The 25,274-nt window shown below is 34.7% G+C and overlaps 1 protein-coding gene across 1 annotated transcript in view; it reads left to right on the top strand.

The window, feature by feature from the left end:
• LOC149412609 (trichoplein keratin filament-binding protein) overlaps positions 1-25,274 on the top strand; it is a 223,230-nt gene that overhangs the window by 183,734 nt on the left and 14,222 nt on the right. Inside the window, exon 3 of the mRNA XM_089644941.1 lies at positions 24,722-24,955. Within this exon, the coding sequence (XP_089501067.1) occupies positions 24,735-24,955 (221 nt within the window). The 5' untranslated portion in view covers positions 24,722-24,734. The remainder of the gene's footprint in view (positions 1-24,721; positions 24,956-25,274) is intronic.

Here is a 25,274-nt window from a genome sequence, read left to right as displayed (position 1 = left end):
AAGGGATTTTAAAAGTTCCAATGTGAGAACAGTTTGTTTTCAACGGTTAGTTGAATACAAATGTCATAATTTCACGAATAGTGCACTAACCCCAGCAAAACAAACACCATTTACAATAATATGTATCCTCCACAGACATAGGAATTAATAGACGAGAAGATAATGGCGAGGGGTAAAATCAACTGTTGAAGAACGAAGGGGGTAAAGCTGACTGTGATTCGTCAATAAATCAATCTGACAGTAAATAGGCATCTCGCATTATAATATCACCATTTAGTTCTTAAAAGTAAAATCTGCTTTTGAATGAATAGACATTTTTACATGGGAGCGCAAATTACTCGCCACGTTATGAACAAATTTGCGAAGTCCAAATTCGGCAAAAAATTTCTTCTATTTTCGTATTTCGTATATATTATGAGTCGAATATTTCGTTTAAGTATTTAGTTAAGACACTTTTATAAATGTTCATAATTTACTTCCCAGCAACCAACCAGCTTTGTGTTTCGCGTCCAGGCGTTTCTCGATGTGATAGTATATGTTTCTACAACTGATCCATATTATACGATGTGAATATGATTAAAATAAAGTAAAATAATGCTTATATATGGAATGTAATACGACAATTGGGTTTATTCTCTTTTTCACATCTATTTTTACAAGTTTTCATAGCACAAGTCAACATTTTGCCGTGTTATTTCGTAAAATGAACCGATGATGCCTCGACCATAGTTCGCACAAGAATGATGACGTCACGTTTTCAAATTTCACTTGAGGCCATACGCGAGCACAGCCGGCTCCAATGGAACCGGTATGGGGAGTGGGGATAATACGCTTTTAATCACTTAGGGCAGGTCTACTAATATTCATATGTCTATGTTATCCTCGCATAAATATATAGCACAGTGCTGATTGAAAAGCATGTGACTCTTAACAAAAATCAACTTAGTTGTTTCTAATAAGAAGTTTTCAAAGGAAGCTAGAAATTCAGTGGCAATTGTTTTTATTAAAATGTATTTTATCTGTTCTGTGATTGAGATTATAATGCGAGCATTTTTTATTTGATGATGCTTAACCCTTCAGGCCTCTGGCATATTGACCGTTATATTTCTTAAATATGTAATTTTTGTAATAAAATTCATATAAATGTTATATTTCTGAACGCATCCGAAAACTAATAACTGTTTTTAAAAGGTGATGCAATACGCTTTTAAATTTAATTATTAGACATAAACAGAATTTTAGAAGGCAAACATGATTTTTTTTAAATGGCTCACTTTACTTTTATTCGTCTGAAAACTGAACTTAAATACACTTTTTTGGCGTTTCATTTGAAAATAATTAGTTAAAAATTCACAAACTTTCATTCATTTTTCTCAAATTACGTTCAGAACCTTTGCTTTCTTAAGGTTGTCCGTTTTATTTCTTCTGTGGTTAACTTCTATATTCAAATATGAAGCTGTTTTCTCTTTCTAACACCCCTTTAGTTCTTATTTACTATGACAGTAAGGGGGACACAACGATTACTATGAGACAAAATGAGCTGTTCCCGAACCCGAACAAATATGCCCGAAGGGGTAAGTTAAAAATGTTGGCTTTATCGTGAGATAGTATATTTAACCACAACTCGAATTTGCTCATTCATGCTACATTCGACCAGCATAAAAAAGCAAGTGCTTAGTTTGATGGACACACGAATAATGATTTTGGACTTTATATGTTTGATCTCTATGCTCACAGTCTAAAGTCCGGACAGGTTTGGTAAGTCCGGACAATCAGACCTAAATCTGGACATGTGGCAAGCGGTGAGGAATTTTTTCACATTTCACATTGTAATTCAGTTAGTTTACGTCACACCTGACACCTCGCGGAACCGCGGGTCAGTCCCTTTAATGCTAAATTATTATCACTATACAATCCTGTGGCGTGCGATTAAATAATAATAATTACTATGATTATAATAAATATGCTGGTCTATGAAACATGTACCTACATAATATTATAATGTACCTTCACAGACCTGTTCAGTCAGTGTCGATCGTTATTATAAGTTCCTAACTAGGTGTTCTTAGATTCAAATTTATTAATTGAATTCTAAGGTGTTCTTAGATTTTCAGAGAGCTTTTGGAACAATAGATAGAAGAGTTATTAAAAATAAAGATATATAGAAAAAAGGGAAAGATTTACAATGGGTTCAAATGTATTTTCGCAACAGACAACAAAAAACAAAGATAAGTTACAATATATCAAATCCGATTGAAATTACGCTGGGGGTACCGCAAGGATCGGTATTGGGCCTGATGTGGAGTACGTACATATAATGTATGTACTCCACATTGGCAGACAGGGGCAGGTAATTGGGTAACAGGTAATTCGGTGGAGGAACATGTGTTAGGCTAGCGCCACACTTGACGGAGATTCCGTCGCGTAATTTCCGCGACGGAACGCCAATACATGTAATTGCATATAAATTACAAATAGCGGGCACACTACGCGGAAGATCGGTCGTTCCGTCGCGGACGATCGGTCGCTCCGTGGCGGACCGCCGACACTCGCGTCTGTTCCGTCCTCCGCGCACCGATCTTCCGTCGGCGGAAGATCGGCAAAGTCGCATTCCAAGTATTTGTATGCATCGCGCCACATTCGGCGGATAACACGCGGCGACGACGAACGCACAGGATGTTCGACACTGAAAGATTTATTATCGAAGTGCAAAATAGAGTTTGCCTTTGGGAGAGATATAGCCGTTCTAAGTTTTGTATTTTGCTTGGTAATATAGTCCTTCGTTAAATTCAGCAATACATCAAATGATTGTATGGACATTCGATAATATTCAAATACTTTATCTGGATAATTTCTTAGTTGCATATACAAGGTATGAAATTGCCCAATTTCTAGTCGAAGAGTATTTATGGGATGAACCCAATATTTACCTCATAATGCCTATATGCCTCATAAATAGCTATCACTTCTATCGGATCCATTACGACCACGCTGTATAAGCGTTGGCAGTCGACTGATAATCCGCTACTGAATATTCAGTGTGGCTGCAACGTATGGTAACGGATTGACTCCAGCGGAAGATCCGCGACGGAATTTCCGTCAAGTGTGGCGCTGGCCAGCGAGCGGCGTGTAGTTGCGTCTACAGTGATTAAATATTACTGTTTTATAAATTTCATTGAATAGCAGCATTCCTGTTGTCATGCTATGCTGTGCTAGAACATCTATTCTGCCATGTGGTATCATGAAAAATTTGTGGTGACGACTACGGCTGAAGTTCTCAGGCACGTATTAGCCATAGTATTCCAGGCTATCAATAAAGTTAAAATTTGTTTTGTTGTCTCTTCGAACTCGCGAACAGAACATTGGCCTCCTCCCTCCTACAACATGGGTGTCTTCAAGACTCATTTTCACTCCTTCATCTCCCCAAAAAGTCTCCATACACAGCATCCTAAAAGATGACACAGAATTTGAGGAAAATAATTTTCCTCGGGGCCTTCTGTGTAGAGTTAACGCAAAAAAATTAAAATGATAATTTGATTTTTTACAGAATTTTCGGCTCGAAATACAGTTCCAAATTGAACTATGATCCTTTGAAGTTTCCATTGAAAGTTACAACTATTCACTTTCATTTAATGACATATTTTTTATAGAATCGTTATCGTGACACGAATAAGCAAGATTTCATACGAGCATAATCATAAGTCATTTCTCAACAGATAATTGCACACTCACCTGAAAAAAGCAAAACTCTGAACTTTGCCCATCTTCAGAATATGGACAGTACAAAATGCTTATTCTATTAATTTATACAGTCCCAACAAGCTCGGCGGACTTATACCTACTTAAGACTTACTAGACGCCCCCGATATCGCTTCATCTGCGCTCTGGATACGGGTGGATTTTCAGCGTCCGGAGACGATCAATGTCAATTGTCAATGTGCTTACGTCATTGACAGTGTGCATTGACGGAACTTCAATTGACCCGTCAATATTTTCGCCCCGCTTTGCTTTTGCTTTGTCTGCGGAAATAGTAGTTACCTAAGTTTACGAACACAAAGGACGCGGGTTTCGGCTTTCAGATTATCGGTGCTCAGTGCCTGAGTTCGTTCTTTTGGCGAGTGGGATTTAAGAATTCATTCCGGTAAAGCTTATCGGCGCCGCTACGCGCGTATAGGAATCTGAACCTGCCTTCACTATGTGCGGTCTCATACGTTTACATACAAACATTCTCGCTGGCGCTTCTGCGCTAGTCGGCCGCCTACGCGCCGACTAATCAGGAAACAGAAACCAGCGTCCTTTGTGTTCGTACACTGGTCTTTTCATTTTAATTTCTATAACTTTGTGCAATCGCGATATAATGCAAGAACGAACTCCATTGAAAAATATTATGGTTCAAAAAATATGTATTCATGTAGATCAACAAACGCTGATTCTGGATATGTAAGGTTTATTATATATATTATTGTACATAGAATTTATAAATCGTCATTTGAAAACGTATAAAACACCACACAGTTTGGTTGGTACGACTGAACTGCTGATTCATCACACCCAGTCTACGTGAGTAACATATCTACGGTCTACAATATCCACATCAAGGTTGCTAATTAGCTTAGAATTCCCCGAATCGCGGGAAATTATTGAGAATTTTAAGAATTGTATTTTTTGAGGGAGAACCTTTTTGTGGGGAAAATGCGGGATTCTGGGCATTTCTTGATTATCATATTGAAAAATAATATTTACAAAATTATGAGAACGCACTGGATTTCGTTTTCGTTAGCAGCAAATTTTCAAAAAAGTCTATTTTTAAATCCTGAACAAAAGATAAAATCCAAAACTGACTAGATAATAAAAAATAAATGCTAATTTCAATAGAATTTTGTAAAATTTTAGAGGCAAACTTGTGGGGATTTCGTGTGAAATTTGAACACCTCGTCATCTCTTGTGTGTATTTAGAACATAAGCATTGGCAACTCTAGTCCACATTCTCCTTTGAACCGATGAAAATGTATTAATGATAGATTTTTGCACTTTGGTTCAATACGATAACATTTTTTAATAATTATTTGTATATGAAACGAAAAAAAGTGAGATGACAATAACGTTTATAATACATTTGTCTAATAAAGCGATGTGTTTTTTAAAATAAATATTTTTTCATTAACAGTAATTTTTGCTACAAAAAACCTAAAGTGAGCTATTTAAATTTTTTTTCTTTCATGCTTGCATTTAAATTTGAATATTTCAAAAACTACGTGTTGTATCAGAGGGTAATTCATCCATCACCTTTCAAAAACTGTTGTTAGTTTTCGGATACGTTCAGAAATATTCCATTTATTTGGATTTTTTGCAAAGCGGGTATACTTCGTCCGTCTGACAGAATATTGTTTATTGTTTCTTCACATTGTATCTTTTTTAGGTTAGAATTTTTAACCTCACTAAGGCAAGCCTATATACTACTACTATATGGCTGAGGCCTGAGAAGTTAAATAATATTTCGTACGAAATATTAGTCGCATTGTGTAAACATAGTATGATGATTCACCCAACTATACAATCTTCGTAAAAACATCGTAGTTTTTCTGCGAATTGATGTTTTCTTTATTACAACGTTACTAGCCGATGTAAACGACGTTGCGCGGGGATTTTTCTAAATTCTTTATTTGCATGATTGAGTGAAGAATATTATTATTTATTACGCAATGCACAACAAACAAACGCAAACCGCAAAGTTGGTTATATCCACAGACATAGGAATTAATAGACGAGAAGATAATGGCGAGGGGTAAAATCAACTGTTGAAGAACGAAGGGAGTGAAGCTGACTGTGATTCGTCAATAAATCAATATGACAGTAAATAGGCATCTCGCATTATAATATCACCATTTACTTCTTAAAAGTAAAATTTGCTTTTGAATGAATAGACATTTTTACATGGGAGCGCAAATTACTCGCCACGTTATGAACAAATTTGCGAAGTCCAAATTCGGCAAAAAAATTCGGTTCTATTTTCAGAGTCGAATATTTCGTTTAAGTATTTAGTTAAGACACTTTTATAAATGTTCATAATTTACTTCCCAGCAACCAACCAGCTTTGTGTTTCGCGTCCAGACGTTTCTCGATGTGATAGTAACAACTGATTCATATTATACGATGTGAATATGCTTAAAATAAAGTAAAATAATGCTTATATATGGAATGTAATACGACAATTGGGTTTATTCTCTTTTTCACATCTATATTTACAAGTTTTCATAGTACAAGTCAACATTTTGCCGTGTTATTTCGTAAAATGAACCGATGATGCCTCGACCATAGTTCGCACAAGAATGATGACGTCACGTTTTCAAATTTCACTTGAGGCCATACGCGAGCACAGCCGGCTCCAATGGAACCGGTATGGGGAGTGGGGATAATACGCTTTTAATCACTTAGGGCAGGTCTACTAATATTCATATGTCTATGGTTATATCTATTATTACCGGATAGAACTAGCTAAGTATTTTCGACCAGTGGCGTAGATATATCATTCGGTGACCGGATAACTCATCGAAATGACAATTCAACACACCTATAAAAAAATATTAAAAGTGATGAAACAAAAACTAGGTTAAATAAGTTACATATGTAACTATTTTTGTTTCATCACTTTTAATGACTTTATATCACCTTTGAAGGTGTGTTGAATTTATTTATTTTTTTATTTATTTATTTATTTATTTATATATAATTTGTACATTTATTTATAACAATTACAGGTAATAAAGCCTAAGACGTTATAATTGTACCATTTATGCAGTGTATATGCAATGCCAAAAATCTCGCAAATGCGCTATAGGACACAAAAAAAAAATCTAATTTTTTATCTACCGCATTCAAAAAGTACGTAGCTCTCCCTACAGGTGAGTTCATTAATAAATTAGTGCGGCTTGCTCTACTATATAGAAGATTGTGATGACGTCCTCGAGAGTGAGACTCTGGTACAAAAAAATTTAATTGGGCCAGTATCTCATTATTAGATAAGTGACCGTTTATTAGTTGGAAAAAATATTTAAGCAAAGCAATACCTCTACGTGTCTCTAGGGAGTGGTAATTGGTCATGCCTAATATATAAATCGATGGGTAAAGCCAAGGGTAACGTCCATAGAGCCGCGAGAATAAAAACCTTAAAAATTTTTTATGGACTCTTTCAATGCGTAAAGTGTATGTTAATTCATGTGGAGCCCAGATGATCGAGTTTGATTCAAGTACACTTAGGACTAGTGTGTTATATAATAACGTCAGTGTTTTTGTGTTACGAAACGGATATGAGTTTCTAATTACGAAGCCGAGAAGCCTGTATGCTCTGCTTATTAAATCATCGATGTGTTGGTGAAAAGTTAGTTTGCTGTCGTAAATAACTCCTAGGTCTTTGATTTGGTTTAGGTGTTGGAGAATAATTTCATTGATTGTATATTCAAATACATGCGGTTTCTTTGATCTTGTATACGAGACGATATTGCACTTGGGTGTACTGAAGTTCAAGCCATTTATTTTGGCCCAGTTTGAGACGCAGTCAATATCACATTGAAGGAGAATACAGTCAAGATGATTTTTTATTGAGCGATATAGTTTCAAGTCATCTGCAAATAGTAAATACAGCGAATGTGTGATGACTGAACCAATATCGTTAATAAAAATCAGAAACAGAAGTGGTCCAAGGATGGACCCCCGAGGAACTCCAGAAAAAACTATGAATTCCAAAGAACTGGAACCATTATAATAAACAAACTGTCTACGATTTCGAAAATATGAAGCAAAAAAACAGAGTAGTCTTTTGGAAAAACCAAATGAAGCTAGCTTATTTAGAAGAATGTCGATGTCAACCTTGTCGAATGCTTTTTCCAGGTCAAAATAAGCAACATCCACCTGTCCCCGATTGTCGAGAGTTTGTGATAAGAAATCTGAGATGCATAAGAGGTTTGATGTTACTGACATCTGGGGTCTAAAACCATATTGACGGTCATCAAGAATTGGATTAACGTGATTAAGTATATATTTATGTAGAATTTTCTCGAATATTTTCATGATGGAACATAGAACGGCAACTGGTCGATAATTCCGGATATCGCGTTTGTCTCCCTTCTTGTAGATAGGGGTTATTTTAGTTAATCTCCAGATGTCTGGGAGAATCCCGTTTTTTAGGCATACATTGAAGAGATGACATAATGGTGGTATTAAAAGGTCGGAACAACCCTTTAGTATAAATGTTGGAATATTGTCAGGACCGATGGAGTGAGGTTTCTTTAAATTTGAGAGTGCCTCCTTAACATCTTTTTCTGAAATACTGACCAGGTCGAATGAGGGCCCAATCTGTACAGTGTGAAGGGTAGAGTCAATATTGAGAGTTGGTTGGACATTTTTGTAAACAGATGAAAAAAAGGTTGCAAAACTATTAGCGATTTTATCATCAGTAGTCAATTCCTCTCCGTCAAGAATCATAGACTTAAATGAGTTGTTGGATTTTTTTAGATCCTTAATGTACTTCCAAAACTGTTTGGGATCGATAGATAATTTTTCTTCCATTGAAGTTAAATGATTTTTAAAAGCTTCACTGATTTCATGTTTTACGATGGAGCGATAGGCTGAAAAATTAGCATAGTCCAAGTTGTGACGTGTTTTTTTCCATTGCTTATGAAAAATATGTTTAATTTTAATATTTGAAATGATACTATTTGTGTACCACTTAGGATATACTCTGTGTGTCGTAGTGCGAGGTGTGGAAATGGGTATACACTTGTCGAATATATTGTAAATTGAATTGTAAAAATTTGTACATAATGCATTTATGTCTGTTGAACTTTGGCAGACCGGTTGCCATGAGCATTTAGAAAGCAATTCATATAATAAGTGGAAATTTCCTTTGTTGAATCTCCATGCGTTTATGGTTCTAGCTCCGTGATAGGAGGGAACTTCTATTGGACTTGGGTTTAGACATGAACTTGAAACACCTGAGTGAGCCTCACTAATACTTATAGACAAAGCAGGGTGGTGCTTATCCTCGTTTGTAATAGGGTCATGACATTTCTCAACACACTTTACAAGATCCTTGGCATTACATAAAACTATATCCAGAGTGTTATTATAATCATTACATATCAAGTTATATTCTTGCAAACCGTAGAAACATTTAAAATAATTAAACATGTTCACAATATTGGAGTTACAGGAAGGGAGGTTCAAATCACCTAATATTAAGATATTTTTGTCACTGAGAAGATTATAATTACTTTCTATTTTTTCAAACATGTTGTAGTATAACAAAGTTGAAGAACGAGGTGGCACATATATCACACATACGAAAACAGTTGAAGATTTCAAGGATAGCTTCACCCACAGGGATTCAGTGTCGGGGAGGTCCATTGAAGAAATCCTCTCAGCATGGGTTACAGAATCAGCACGAACAGCCAGGACGACACCCCCCGCTCGTGTGAGGCGGTCACGACGAAAGACAACATAATTCTCTGGAAATAGCTCTGAATTATGCACACATGGTTTCAGCCACGATTCAGTGATTGCTATTAAATCTAAGCTATCTCGAGCAAATAGGTTGTTTTTAAATACTGCCAATTTCGTATTTAACCCTCGAACGTTTTGATAATATATAGAGAGGTTAGAATTATTTCTCACTCTTAGAGTGTTTCGTTTTATCATTGGTTGCAACATTTCTCCGAAAAAACCACTCATTGAATGCAACATGATTTGGCCATATGTTCGGGTCCATATAAAACGAAAGCTTCGATTCCGGGACTCCGATCCGGAAAGAGGCGTAGTCAGCTTTGGCTGTCAATTTGACAACATCGTAAACAATTGTCATTTAGAGGAGTTATCATGGAACCACAGCATTCATATGGTGGGGTTCCACCTTCCTTGGGAGGTACGGGTTGGAGGGGAGGGGGGAGGAGGGGTTGTAACATTTTTCAGAAAATTTCTTGTAACTCTGGTTCAACGAACTCGGATTTGTTTTGAATTTAAGTGCAATTTTCAAAATTATATATGTTAAGCAGAAAATTATTTCCATCGTCATTTTGAAAATTGTACAAACTGCCCCGTAATTTTTCACGGGTCTGTGTTAGCATTTTTAAAGTTTCCAAGAATGTAATCGAGGTGTAGGTAATATTGTCTTTTTCTTTCGAAATACTGAAGCCAGTTGGGGGGGGGGGTTGAACCCTCTAACCCCCTTATATTGTTATACCATGCCTATATATATAATTTTAAATGAATGCTTTATGAAATAAGAAAAATTAATCAAATAAAATTTACGGATTTGAACCCGCGAATTTGAGAATATTTATGGAAATATTTAAAATGTGTAGGTGCAAGTCCTATTATGTATTGGCAGGTAAATTAAATGTGTAGGTGCAAGTCCTATTATGTATTGGCAAGTAGATTAAATGTGTAGGTGCAAGTCCTATTATGTATTGGCAGGTAGATTAAATGAGTTCCTAGCTAAGCAGATTGCCTTTTCTAAGGAACCAAATTCTCTAGTTTCTAGTTATGAGGTATATTATATTATAGGTATATCATTCTGTAATTATTATTGTTTTTCTTCCATCTACGTATTTACTGTCTGTTATTAATGTGTACCTGTATATAATTTTAAGTGATATTAGACTCCTTTCTACCCAAGACAATGCATTTAACCATTTGGTTATTATTGACCGAAGGATATAAGTATAATTTTGCAGATTTCAATTCTTATTTCTGGGGGGATTTTATTATATGATTTCGGTTCCAGATAGGTGTGTATGTCTTCCATCATAATTATTTCCAGTCTTAATCATAATTATAATACGGGGGGATTAGAAAGTGTTAGTAATAATCAATACTCATAATCACACGCACGAACATTGCTGACCATTGAACACCGGCCGTAATACGGTCGTATTAGTATCTGACAGATTTGAAAACGGCCCGACCCCCTGGAATATGAACGTATTACAATTGAAATATGGCGGACTTCGTTAACAATCTGGTTGATTTGACAAATATCGATCTGTCGCGTAGTAAAATTGTAAAAAAGCAGGCATACCCATTTGCAACACTATCGGAGGAATGTTTTTAATCGAATTACCAAAGCAAACACGGAACGCATAATCGACTTTTAATGCCATCTGAAGATACGCGAAGTTATCATTAAAAGTCGAAATGCGAAAATGACCGTGTTTTTGAGGTTTGGAACAAAGTGGTGACAGTCTAAAAAATTTTTACATGAATATTGTTATGCGTAACGATTTTAACCCGAGCAGTATACAGCCCTCTTCCTCGTATAGCCATACCAACGCTGCAGCGGCGTATTAAGGAATCTTTATAAGTAAGACTGTTTATAAGTAAGTATTAATTTATCGTTTGCATTATTTCTTCAGTTTTTTTATTAGATTTTGAAAGTATTGGCCTCACGTTATTTACCCGAGTTTCATCGTATAGGTAGATATATATTTATTTGTACGACGATACATTCTATTTGACTATTTGTACATTGTAATCTAACATTAACTAGTTTTTCATCCTAGCAGATTGCAGATAGACAGGCACCTACCAACGGTTGAAATGGGATTCCCCTACAAACGTGTAAATGAATTATACAAAATTGCTACGATTATTTTATCCGGCGGTATTTTGGCCTCTAATTTTTTCACACTGCTTATCGTGCATTAACCATTAACTCGTCGTTATGTTGTTGTTTATTCAGCATAAAACAGCGTGATCCTTCTTATTTAAAAAACATTTAAAAAACTGTGAAATATATTTGAGTTAAATTTTACGGATCCATGATATTTCATCAAAATGAAAATTCAACACACCTTTAAAAAGTGTTATAGAGTAATTAAAAGTGATGAAACAAAAACTAGGTTTGATAGTACCTATGAAACCTATTTAACCTTGTTTTTGTTTCATCACTTTTTATGACGTTATCTCACTTTTTTGAGGTGTGTTGAATTGTCATTTTGATGACATACCCGGTCACCAAATTTTACACATGGGTCTACTAAACAATTTTATGTATTTACAATTACTTTATACTATCCATACTAATAATTTTTAATCATATATAAATGAAATCCTCGGCATGAGAGATCCCAGTGAATTATATCTATTTGTTGAAAAAAAATGGTAATAAAACAAGTATTAATATTATTACTAATATAAAAATGAAGAGTTAGTGTGATGCTTCGGCTATTTGTCTTCTGATAATGGTTAGTGTGTATGTTATTCTCTATTTTCCTGTTTGTTTTTTTATGAAATCACTTTCTGCTGACAATTTTTTTTGCTGAATAATATTATACAATTTTTTTCTCAATTAGTGCTGTGTCCTTTATCCAAACGTTGTATTCATTGAGGGTATTAATGTGTTATCTGAGTACATAGTTCTTAGTTAATTCCTCACCTTCCTTCTGCACTTCCCGTCTCCTCCCCTTCCCCATTACCATCAGCCTCACAACATACCCCAATAATTTGGGATGCTATATATCACTGACTTCAGACGGTTGGGAGCAGTTGGGACTCTTGCGCGGTGCTCACAAAAAATTTAAGCGTGTTAATTTTTTCTTTATTTTTTTCCCTTTTGTTTCATCTTGACCCTCATTTAGTTCTCAATTTTTTATAAAACCTCAATCTGCGTCAAACAATTCTACGAATCTGTTTGGTTCACGTGCGGCAGCCCGCCTTGTTTTAAAATACCACACATCCTATAAAGCATATGCAATAATAGTACAATAATATTACAAAAATAACATCCCATAAAGCATATGCAATAATAGTATAATAATTGACCGGTCGGTGGCCGAGTTGACATCGCGCTTGGGTCCCACTCAGGCGTAGTGTGTTCAATTCCTCGGCTGGCTAAGTCTTCCATCACAACACAAGCAACATTTTCAGCTTACTGTGGCGGTAGTAGGAGATTTTCAAATATTGTCAGGTTATTCGTAACCCGGGAATGTTTGTCTTTCTTTTTAAAAGAAAATTTAAAAAATATATATATTGCAATAATAACATCCCATAAAGCATATGAAATAATAGTGCTATAATATTACAATAATAACATCCCATAAAGCATATGAAATAATAGTGCTATAATATTACAATAATAACATCCCATAAAGCATATGAAATAATAGTGCTATAATATTACAATAATAACATCCCATAAAGCATATGAAATAATAGTGCTATAATATTACAATAATAACATCCCATAAAGCATATGAAATAATAGTGCTATAATATTACAATAATAACATCCCATAAAGCATATGAAATAATAGTGCTATAATATTACAATAATAACATCCCATAAAGCATATGAAATAATAGTGCTATAATATTACAATAATAACATCCCATAAAGCATATGAAATAATAGTGCTATAATATTACAATAATAACATCCCATAAAGCATATGCAATAATAGTATAATAATATTGCAATAATAACATCCCGTAAAGCATATGCAATAATAGTACAGTAATATTACAATAATAACATCCCTTAAAGAGTATGCAATAATAGTACAATAATATTACAATAATTTCATCCCATAGAGCGTATACCATAAAAGTACGATAATATTACAATAATAACATCCAATAAAGCATGATGCAACAATAGTACAATAATATTTCAATACTCGTACTCTCTCTTTTAAACACAGAATACTGATATGTTCGTAAAAAATCACCCGTAAAAAAACAAAAATCTATTTTTAAATTAATCTTGAAACTTATTGTACCTTCTTTAATAAATAATAATAATAATAATTGGATGACTTGTATAGCGCCGTTTTTGTGCAAAATCACCTCAAGGGCGCTGTTCCCAGGGACTCGAGTCAATCACTGCCAAATTCCGATCGGGTAGTACCGACGTTTCTTTTATTATTTGCTGTAATGCCATCCGATTTCAGAGAAATGCGTGTGGACATATACGGTGTGTGAGTACGTGATTGCCACCAAAGTTGATAAAATGCATTGTCATTGACAACGAGTCTATCTGCCCAGTTTGAGATCGATATATGCCTTTAATATACACTTCGTTATTTCATTTTAATGAAGTCCTCATCACATGAGATTCCAGTGAAGATATCATTATCTCTATTCGTTACAAAAAAAATGGAGATAATAAAACACTTATATTTTGAAATCACGGACACCTTTTTCGATGACCTTGCACGGAGAAAACTTACTGATATGAAATACTATTAATTTATTAAAAAAATTGGTCAAATTATTCGTTTTCCAGGTAAAAATGAGACTGTAGATGAACACATGAATTAAAAGAGTTCCTAACAAAGTATTAGTATAAAGCGAATGTTTTACGAAGACGGCGGAACACGTGTTCATACAAATACTGATATTGTCGCATTCCGTCATGGTATCTACTGGGAAAAGAACACGTGTTCTCGGAATATTCTGAATGATCAATATTTTATCAAGATGTTGGCGTGCTGTCACTTTTTTAACAGGATCATTATTCTCCATGTGTAGGTACATAGTGTAAGGTTTTATTATTTTTACCAAATGGGTCACACTGTATACCTTCATTGGGTCACACAGTATACCTTCATTGAGTCACACTATATACCTCATTTGGTCACACTATATACATTCATTGGGTTACACTGTATACCAACATTTGGCCACACTGTATACATTCATTAGTTCACACTGTATACCTTATTGGGTCACACTGTATACCTTCATTTGGTCACACTGTATACCTTCATTGGGTCACACAGTAAACCTTCATTGGGTTACACTGTATACCTTCAATGGGTCACACTGTATACCTTCATTGGGTCAGACAGTATACCTTTATTGGGTCACACTGTATACCTTCATTTGGTCGCACTGTATACATGCATTGCGTCTCACTGTATACCTTTATTGGGTCACGCTGTATACCTTCATTTGGTCACACTGTATACATTCATTGGGTCACACTGTATACCTTCATTGGATCACACTGTATACCTTCATTGGGTCACACTGAATACCTTCATTCATTGGTAATAAACTCATAAAAATAAAACGAACGTTGAATATAATGTATGGATGTTCACGAGGTTGTGATAATTGCTCAAGTGACGAGCGAAATTCTTCACTTTCGCAGGAATCCCCTTTATAAATGATATAGTATTATATCCGCTGTACCTGTGTGAGATCGTGATGTTTTTAAACTTTATTATTTGTTTGACGCAAACGAGCAAATCCAAACACACTGTTTTTCTTGATCAAATATTGATTCGCGTGTTATTTTAGTAGCCCCGTTAAAAATTGTGATATCTATGAACTGGTTTTATTAACAGCTGCTAAAAATCTTAAATTATTTAAGTCATTATTTTACTGTCACCAATCTTCAAAGACAGCCGCTTAGGTAAATTCAATTCAATTCTTCATTTGTTTATTCATTTCAAAAACATTACAAAATTGTTAATTTCAATGCGTTTTTAAAATCTTTTTGTAATAAAAATTCTTAGATTAATATTAACAGTGTGTATATCAACTATACCAGTGATAATAGAGCTTGGGGCCCCTCAAGGGCCTTCCTTACTAGCGATCTCAATCGTTGTATGGAGAATCATGAATTGTCAGATTCAAACGACAATCTAAGTTATTAATCGTCAAAATATCGATAATATAGCCACGTAAGGCTATCATAAATACATTTTTCTGTCGAGATATATGTTTTTACTAACAATTTATTTTCGTTAAATACTATATAATGAACATCTAAGAATTCTCCTACTCATTCGGCTCTATGAGGTGGTCGTGAATGCACGCTTTCTACGGTCCGTCCTGTCAATCTTTTTTCAAAGTTCGAAATTCCGCGTAATTATTAAACTTCCATGTGCGTTTCAACAATATTCCACTCTATGCGTTGCGCGTAGGGACTATAATAGTGTGTCGCCTTTTTTATGTTTTATCTGTGCGTTTCCGTCGAAGCTGTGTAGTGTCAAATAGTATTATTAAGAATTAATTTATTGTTAACATTTTTTTGGGTTTCTAGGTAATAAACAATTTGATATTATTAAGAATTAATATATTGTTAACATTTTTTCGGGTTTCTAGGTAATAAACAATTTGATATTATTAAAAATTAATATATTGTTAACTTTTTTTCGGGTTTCTAATAAATATAGTAATAAAAAATTTGAGGTTTTTAATATATAAAAGTATATAAAATATTCCAGCACTTACAATAAAATAAAAGAAGCACATCGTATAAAAATGTTTCAGTCGAAAAGATGGAATGCCGAAATCACTTACTTCGAAATTATTGCAAAAAACTTAGATCACTGTCAGAAGATACAAAGTATCCCTTAGCATTGAGGAAGATTGTGTCAAGCCGTATTTTACGCCTGAGAACGGCTGTACGTTGTGCAATAACGTACCGGAAGGCTATGAATTGTAGTCGAGAGGAAAAATAAAACAGTTTTATTTGGATATATTGAATGGTCCAAAACATGTATTTGGAGACCACTCACTATGCAAGGAACGGGCATACTTTTGCAAACGGGATACTGGCGACACTAATTACGTACCCAATATGACTTCGAGCTTGATAATGTCCAGAATCATGCAGCACGTTCGACTTTTCGCATCTAATGCTCGAAGTTTAATACATGATGTAGACAGCAAAAATGTGGAGTGTTATAATAATGTTGTGGCTAAATTTGTTGGCGGAGAGCGTATCAACTATTTTCTAAAACGGTCCTACAATGGAAGGTGCGCTTCAGCAGTAGTGGCGTTCAACACCAATCGTCCACACTATTCTTTGCATAAATTTGCAACTGGTAATAGTCCCGGAAAATTCATAAAAAAATTAGAATTAAAAAGATTGCAGAAAAATAATCAACAAGTATTAAGTAAAAAAAAAAGTTTAAAAAAACCCTGCAGCTTGCTCCAGCAAAAGATCGGCATATGGTTCCAATGCAGAAAAACTTGATATGGACCAAGCATCGTATGAGGCAGCCAAAGATGATTTTTTTAAAAGGCTTTTTACCATAGCCAAAGATAGGCAAGCAATTAAAAAGGCGACAGTACTTCAAGCATCTAGTGGAAAGTGGATCGAGATGCGCCGCAATATGATTACGGCATCGTGGTTTGGAAAAGTGTGCAAACGGCGGCAAAATATCAGTTGCGCAACATTAGTCAAAAATATACTGTATCAGCAATCCTTATCAAATATTCCTTCAATTCGACACGGACAAAAACATGAATACAATGTCCTGAAGGAGCTTGCAGGACTAAAAAGCATTAGCATAGAAAAGTGTGGTCTTTTCATAGACGAAGAGTATCCGTATATGGGTGCGACCCCAGATGAAATTTCTTCTGAAGACACCGTGATTGAAATTAAATATTCTTTCGCAGCATGCTCATATATGGAGCAGTATACTCCAAAAAAATTACCTTTTGGAAACTTAACAAAAATGGAGGAATGCTAGTAAATACATCTCACGACTGGTTTTACCAGGTTCGGGGCCAATTTCATGGAACAAAAAAGATATTTGTATGTTTGTTTTATGGATTGAACTCGGAATAAAAATCTAAAAATTTTACGGGATGAAGAATTTTGGCAGATTAATATGGTTGAACAGCTGAAACGCTTTTACAATTTTTGCATGCTACCCGAATTAATTGATCCTCCACATAATCGCTGCATGCCTATTTGAAATCCTGAGTATTTAGAAAAGTGCATAATACCGAAAAGAAGTAAAGTAAAATTGGTTTCAGCTAAAACCAAAACATGTAAGAAGGAATTGTTAAGAAGAAATCAATAACATTTTATTTCATTGAAGTGTCTTCAAAAGAAATTTTATTTATATTCCTAATATATGTAGTCCACATATTTAGAGACAGGGAAGAAGGGGGTTGGAAAGTTCCTGGCTATTCAGTATTCAGATCTAGTCACTAAACATATCTACGCCGTTCTCAAGCAACTTTCAATTCTGAATTATGGTCTCTCACCAGGGTGATACTGAACGTATCTTCCACTTTGGAACGAGGTACAGATTCATTATATATATATATATATAAAAAAAATTGATTCTACAATATGATATACTCATATAAATTACTTAAATTTGTTTTGAATCCGTGACCTCAAATCAAACTAGACAATTTAGTATTAACAGTGCCCGGCCGCACTGCGAAACCAGGCTGGAATAAAGGCCAAGCCTTTTGTCACTCTTTATGTATTACTATGTGTACCTTTGTATGGGTACACATAGTAATACATCTCATCTATGTATGTATCAAAAAAAGTTCCAAATAAAAAATTATATTAAATGTTGTTACTGAGAACCTCCTCCATGAATCAATCTATCGTTATATTGCATTACATTCTAAAATATATTTTAACTTAATTTTCATAATCACAATATCTTTAATTAATAATAAATTGTTTTGCTCTGTGCGTGTTGATTTTGAATGGAACGCACTTGCCAGCTGCTGGTGCAGCGAGTTCGAAATCCGAATTCGAGCTAGAAACATTTAATAGCGAGGGCCGTTAAAGGAAGCTTCATTGATGCTAAAAATGTCGATATCCGAATTGATTCTGTTCAACAGCAAGATTGCTCTCCCCATCGGCATGACCATTGGCAAGTTAGTTCTGCAGGCCGGGAGATAAAATAGTCTATGTTGTCGGTGACGATGATAACCATCGGGAACATAGAAATGAACGCTCTCCATGATGACCGAGTTTTCAAACCATCCACGAATCAGTCTAAAGAAATGTGTAGCAATGCGCACATCCCTCCTGACCCGTAGACAGTTCATTCCGAGCATACCCAAAAGAAAGTCAGTGGGATAGAGCCACGGGTAGTAGCCATACTCCCTCATGTAGAGAAATCTCAAGAATTTCTTCTGAACTCTCTTACCTGGTGTGGACTCCAAATCACCGACCCACTTTCAAGTCTACTCCTTACTAAGTAACCACACATGCAACACATAACCAAGTTACGGAAAAAAAATATGCATCATTCGGTTAACTTTATTGATCTCAAATTTTTTTTTTTTTTTTTTTTTTTTTTTTTTTCTTTATTCATGAAATATTAATGTGTACAGTTTTTACATGCTTTTCGACTACCACACTAGACACACGCCCGTATTATGGTAGTCGAAATTTATATACATAGGTTTATATAATTATATAAATGTAATATTTGATAACTTGTTAATCTAAGTATTTTTTTTTTACATGCAATGTATGTGTATAATAGGTGACACTTTTACTGGTTCCCAGTTCAGTAGATTGCTCAAGTGTACATCAACCGTATTTTAAACTGTTGATATTAATGAGATAAAATGAACACAATCAGCAAATAAATAGGTTACTTTACTTGTTAAAATAATGAAAATAAAGTAGAAATTATGAAAATGAACTTGTTGAAATAATGAAAATAAAGATTAATTAATTAATTATTAAACTTTTTTCTTTACAGAATTGAATGAAAAAACAAAAATGACTAATAAAGAAAATGAGCTTAATTTAATGATGGCAGGCATTCCTTGAAAAAGTTCCTTCCCTTTATAAATAACCAATTTTGAACACTTATGACATACAAATTGTGAGTTTTTGATTTTCTGATATCAATACTCAGCGAGTTGAATATTTTGGGAGCAATATAAGAAAACTGCCGCTGGGCGAAAGCTGTTTTCGTTTGGGGAATTTTACAATTTAGGTGTGACGAGTAACGGGTGTCAATTTTTTGTTGTGTTTTATTCACCAAGTCATTTTTCCGTATGTATATGAGAATGGTCTTAACATATAATTGTCGAATATCTAATATTCTGAGTTTTCTAAAAAGTGGTTCTGATGGGTTTGTTGGCTTACATTTGAATATTATCCTTAGTAACAGTTTTTGAATTAAAACCATGGGATGAAGAATCGTTTTTGCACAACCTCCCCATCCCACTATACCATATGTAGTAATTGATTGAAAAAGTGCAAAGTATACACATCTTAGTGTTTGTAGGTTAAGGATAGATCTGAGAGAGTAGAAAATGTAGCATAATTTGCGAAGCCTTTTTGTTGTAGAATTTATATGGGCCTCCCATCGCAGTTGATTGTCTATAATGACCCCCAAGTACTTAATTTCGTTTGATATTATAAGGTTATCGCATGAACAATTTTTGTGAGGTGATGTAGCCATGTTGAATTTCTGTGAACATGAATGTATGGTAAGTTTATGATAGTTTTGAGGGAGATTAGGTTTGCGTATGGAAAAAAGTAAGTATTTAGTTTTCTCAATATTTAGAGTGAGGAGGTTGGAATCTAACCAGTGTTTTATTTCATTTATACCATGATTTGCTTTTTCAAATGTTGAATTCAAATTTTCATCTGCAAATATTATAACCGTATCATCGGCAAAAGATATTATAGTGCCACCAGTATCCAAATTGCATAACGAGTTAATGTATATTAGAAACAGAAGTGGGCCCAACACACTGCCTTGGGGCACGCCATATGTGATTGGCAAACTTGTACTTCTATACTCTTTAGCGGAGTTAATAATAGTTGATTGGGACCTATTTGTTAGATAGCTCTCAAACCATTTAAGAGGAACACCTTTTATTCCTATCTGTGAGAGTTTTTTCAAAAGTATGTGGTGAGATACAGTGTCAAAGGCTTTAGCCAGATCCAAGAATACAGCGAGGGGCTTGCGACTTTTATCGAGGTTATCAGAAATTAATTTAGTAAAAGCTGCAATTGCATCTGATGCACTAAGACCTTTGCGGAAGCCGTATTGGTTTTTTGACAGGATTTTATTTTCTTCGAGAAACTTGTAGAGCCTTTGTTTTACTGTTTTTTCGATTATTTTAGAGATTGGACTCAGTAGAGATATTGGTCTATAGTTATTGACGATTGATCTGTCCCCTGATTTAAAGATAGGAATAATTGTTGAATGTTTTAGAGTGTTTGGGAAAAGGCCAGTTCGAAAACTTAGATTTGTGATGTATACAAGGGGCTTAGCAATGATTGGTTTAAGGTGTTTAATTAGTTTAGTGGATATATTGTCAACTCCCGTGGAGTGTGTATTTTTGAGTGAATTGATGATTTCAGTGATTTCTTGTTCTGTTGTTAGTGTGAGATTGAAAGGGTCATAGCTCAGATTATCGAGAAAGATAGTATTTGCAAGATTATTTTCAGACTTGCTATTTCTTTTTAAAATATTATTTGCTAGATCCGATCCGATTGTAGAGAAGAATTGGTTGAAGTGATTTGCGATTGTTTCTGAATTTTCGGTTGCATTTAGTGTTTTATTTGTGATGGTTATTTTATTTATGGGTGTGGTAATTTTGTCGGTGTAGCATATTTCTTTGACAATGTTCCAGATTTTTTTATTATCATTCGCAGCTTCCTCTATCTGTTTCCTATAATAATCTTCTCTGGCCGTACAGGTTATTTTTTTACAGGCATTTCTGTATCTTTTATAAAATAAGAGAGATTCGTAATCAGTGGGGTTATTTTTACAATATTTATGAAGTTTATCACGTTTGCGGATACAGTGTAAAATACCAGTAGTTATCCAAGGTTTTAGTTTAATTGTACGACTACTTTGATTGTTGTGTGTGTGGGATGTGGCATTTTTCAGATGCTTATGTAGGATGTTGATGAGAGATTCACACGCTAAGTTTGGATCGCTAATTTTGTAGAAATTTGACCAGTTTTCATTGGAAACCAGTTTGAAGAGAGTGTCATAAGAAATTTTCTTTAGTTGTATAGTGGATGCTGGTAATTTTTGAATTTTATGAGAAATGGAGGTGATAGTAGCGTAGTGATCTGTCACAGTGCACTGATATATGAGAGATTTGATATTTAGCTTACATTTGACAAAGACGTGGTCTATGCAACTGGCGGATAACTCTGAGACACGAGTAGGGGCTGTAATAGCTGGGATAAATCCTTGAAGAGTTAATAAATTTATGTAGTCGTTTGCTTGGGGATGCATTGTATTTATAATATTAATATTTAGATCACCAATAATTAGAACATTTTCATGATCTCTAATACATGCCAGAAACTGATTAAGCGAGTTTAAAAATGGTGTTATATTGGAAGTGCTCGGTGATCGGTATATAGTTAGAACAGTAACGCTATTTTCTATTTCAAGTTTAAGACAATTTGAGTGAGTTATTGTGATTTCCTTTATAGAGTATTGTATATGATTTTTTATGTATATAATAACGCCATCATTTTGTAATTGGTTATTCTGAGTACTGTATTGATTATAGTTTTTTATGTTTTTAGGAATATAGTTATCTCTGATCCAGCATTCGCTCAGAATAATCAAGTCAAAGTCTGAGTCAAGTTCTGTAAGTAGTATCATTAGTTCATTGAAATTTTTGTTCATGCTTCTGATATTCATGGAAAATATTTTTAGGTTGGATTTATTTAGGGTTTTTTGAACTTCTACAGAACTACTTGTTTCGATACATGGAATCTGCGACAAATTGTCTAAAATATTATTTATATTATCTTCCATTTTTTAAATTGGTGTAGGGTGTTGGTAGTTAATTATTATAAGCATCTCCCGAGTAAAATTAAATGTCGCCGACAGGAATTGAACCCGCACCTTCTGATGTCCGGTCAGGTGCTCTGGACCACTGAGCTACGTCGGCTTATTCCCAACCCGCCAAATAATTCAAAATGTACAAGTAAGTACTTCAATCGACAATTACTGCTTATTATATTTTTTCACCTGTAAACAACCTAATTTATTTTTGTAGGGAAGGCTTTGTTAGTGCTGAATTTCCCACTAGATGGCGTCGAGATATATTATATCTACATTTGTTGGTGAAATTATGAATTTCAAGATGAGTAATCAGGTTAAAAACGGGATTGCCAGATACTTTCCCACCTTCATAATAATAATATTCGGATGATTTGTATAGCACCGTCTTTGTGCAAAATCTTCTCAACGGGCGCTGTATAAATGTATAGTTTATGCCTACAATGATCTTTCTTATTATTAATTATAGACAGTCAAACTACTATCAACTTATTGCATCCAACGGTTCGTTGATCAATATTACAAAACTATACGTACAAAGCATTTTATTAATGAACGTGATGTTGCGTTAGATTGTACATATATTATTTTTTATTTATATTTTATACAGGCAGATAATATACAGGACTATACTTACCTGGGAGTCACTTGAGATTATCACTGTTTATTGTATATTAGAGAAACGTAGATACAGTTCTCACGCACATGTATTTAGAAATTCCATTATTAATTCCGGTATTTATTTTAATAACATGTATTTATGTTCTGTAATGAGTGTGTTTAGGAGAGGAAAAACAAATTTTATATTCGGCGGTACAACAGTACAAGGATTTAATATGAATTTATCATCCTAAATGTGATTCATCCCTCGGCGTGAGACAGATTTCGAATAATGTAAATACAATAAGAAAATTGTGATTAGGATGTATTATAAGCAATACAAAAATGCTAGGCAGGTATATTTAAATCAGGTATGAGAGGCTAAAAATACTCCTCATCTCCTTCCCGTCCCCACTACCTTCAATCTCCTGACATGACCCAATTGGGGATGCCATAGTCTCACTGGCTCCAGACGGTTGATAGCAGTTGGGACTCTTGTGCGGTTTCGTTATTAAAAAAACTTCAAACTAAAATGGTTCTACACATTAAACTTGATAACAATAATTAAGCATCAATGTCTATATAACGTAAATAAGGAGTACCATGATAGGGAAATAAAATTAGGTATTTGCCAGTTATTTACTAAGACGAGCTTGTGCTACATATGGAAAAGTAACTTGCTGTTGTTTCCACAACATCAACACACACCCGCTTTTCATCAAACCTGGGATGTGTGCTACCTAAAATTAGAACCACATTCGCTCAACGACAATTCTGGTTCATCGCCCCTTAAATGACAATGCCTTAATCACCGATGAAAATTCAATTAATTCTACATCCCTATTTACTATCCGTGTTCAACATTGGCTATTTGAAAGTGGACGAGTCTTCTTTAAAGATTACATGAGTTCCTCTGTTTAAAAAACAAGTTTTTAACTCTATATATTTTTTTTATATCGCTAAATTTAAATGTGACAATGTGACCGTAAATAGGTACATTTCTAAAGAAGTACGTACCAAGATTAACCTGTTTTAAAGAAAAAGAAAATCTGTATAATTTTGCATGTATTTTAATCTTACTTTTAATATTTTTATTTCTATTTTCTTTAAAATATCTTCTTATCAATAAGTTTTATCTTAATTTTTTTCCAATATGGTTTCTATAATAATATGCATTTTTTGTTATTTAATTGTAACAATTTACTTTTCCCTCATGTTTTATTATTGTAAATATATCTTACATGAATCATGTACGACTGCGGGCATGAGCCTAGTATGGTAGTCGCGAAAATCACCAAAATTGTTACCTTTTAAAAATTATAAAACATTAAAAAAATAAAGGACTGGGAGGAAGTCTAAATAAATTGCACCTTAGATTATATTTTGTGGTGATTGTAGTTTTTCGCTAGACAGTTCGGAAATGATTGAGACCATAAGAAATCGGACGTGTATTTGGTTCATCCGATCCGATAGTCTGATCAGTCAATCTGAAAACAAAATCGGACATGTATTCCCGGCCTTACTCAAAGTTACACTAAAGATGATTTATATTTATTTTTGTTTGTTTCCAGTGGGCATTAGGCAATGCAGACGCAGAGAGCGGGTCTAGCCGCCGAGCGCGCGGCGTCGCGACGCCGGGCGGCCGAGGAGGCCGCGACGGCCGCCCGCGACCGCCTGACCGCCTACTGGGCGCGTCACCGCCCCGCCGCCAATGTGGGCCTGCCGGAGCGGTGGAATGACTGCAGATACTACGAGCAGGCGGGCAGGGACGCCAGGGAGCTGGACAGGAAGAAGGAGAAAGAAAAGTAAGGAAAATTGTATATAAGTACATCACATTATGTCCTTGTGGTTTATAGGGCCGTAGCATTGAAGAGATAAATCCACGGAAGTGTGTTAAATATTTATTTATTTTACTTAGATGAATTAAAAGAGATGATAGATTAATGAGACAACGCGCGTGATTGCACCGAACTAGGTCCAGTGGACATAATTGAGGTTTACTGTCTTTAGTATCGCACATAAGTTCGTTGGTCAGACAAGCTGTCTCTTTTTTGTGAAAAATATGCCTTCCCGTGCTTTTGAGAGGTGTACAAACCATTCTACAGCAAAAATGTCTTTCCATTC

Source organism: Hesperophylax consimilis, chromosome 22 (assembly GCF_061612785.1).
Source record: "Hesperophylax consimilis isolate HC1 chromosome 22, BYU_Hcon_1.0, whole genome shotgun sequence".
NCBI classification, from domain to species: Eukaryota; Metazoa; Arthropoda; class Insecta; order Trichoptera; family Limnephilidae; genus Hesperophylax; species Hesperophylax consimilis.
Note: the sequence above shows the minus strand (reverse complement) of the source record. Positions and strands in the feature narration are given on the sequence as shown.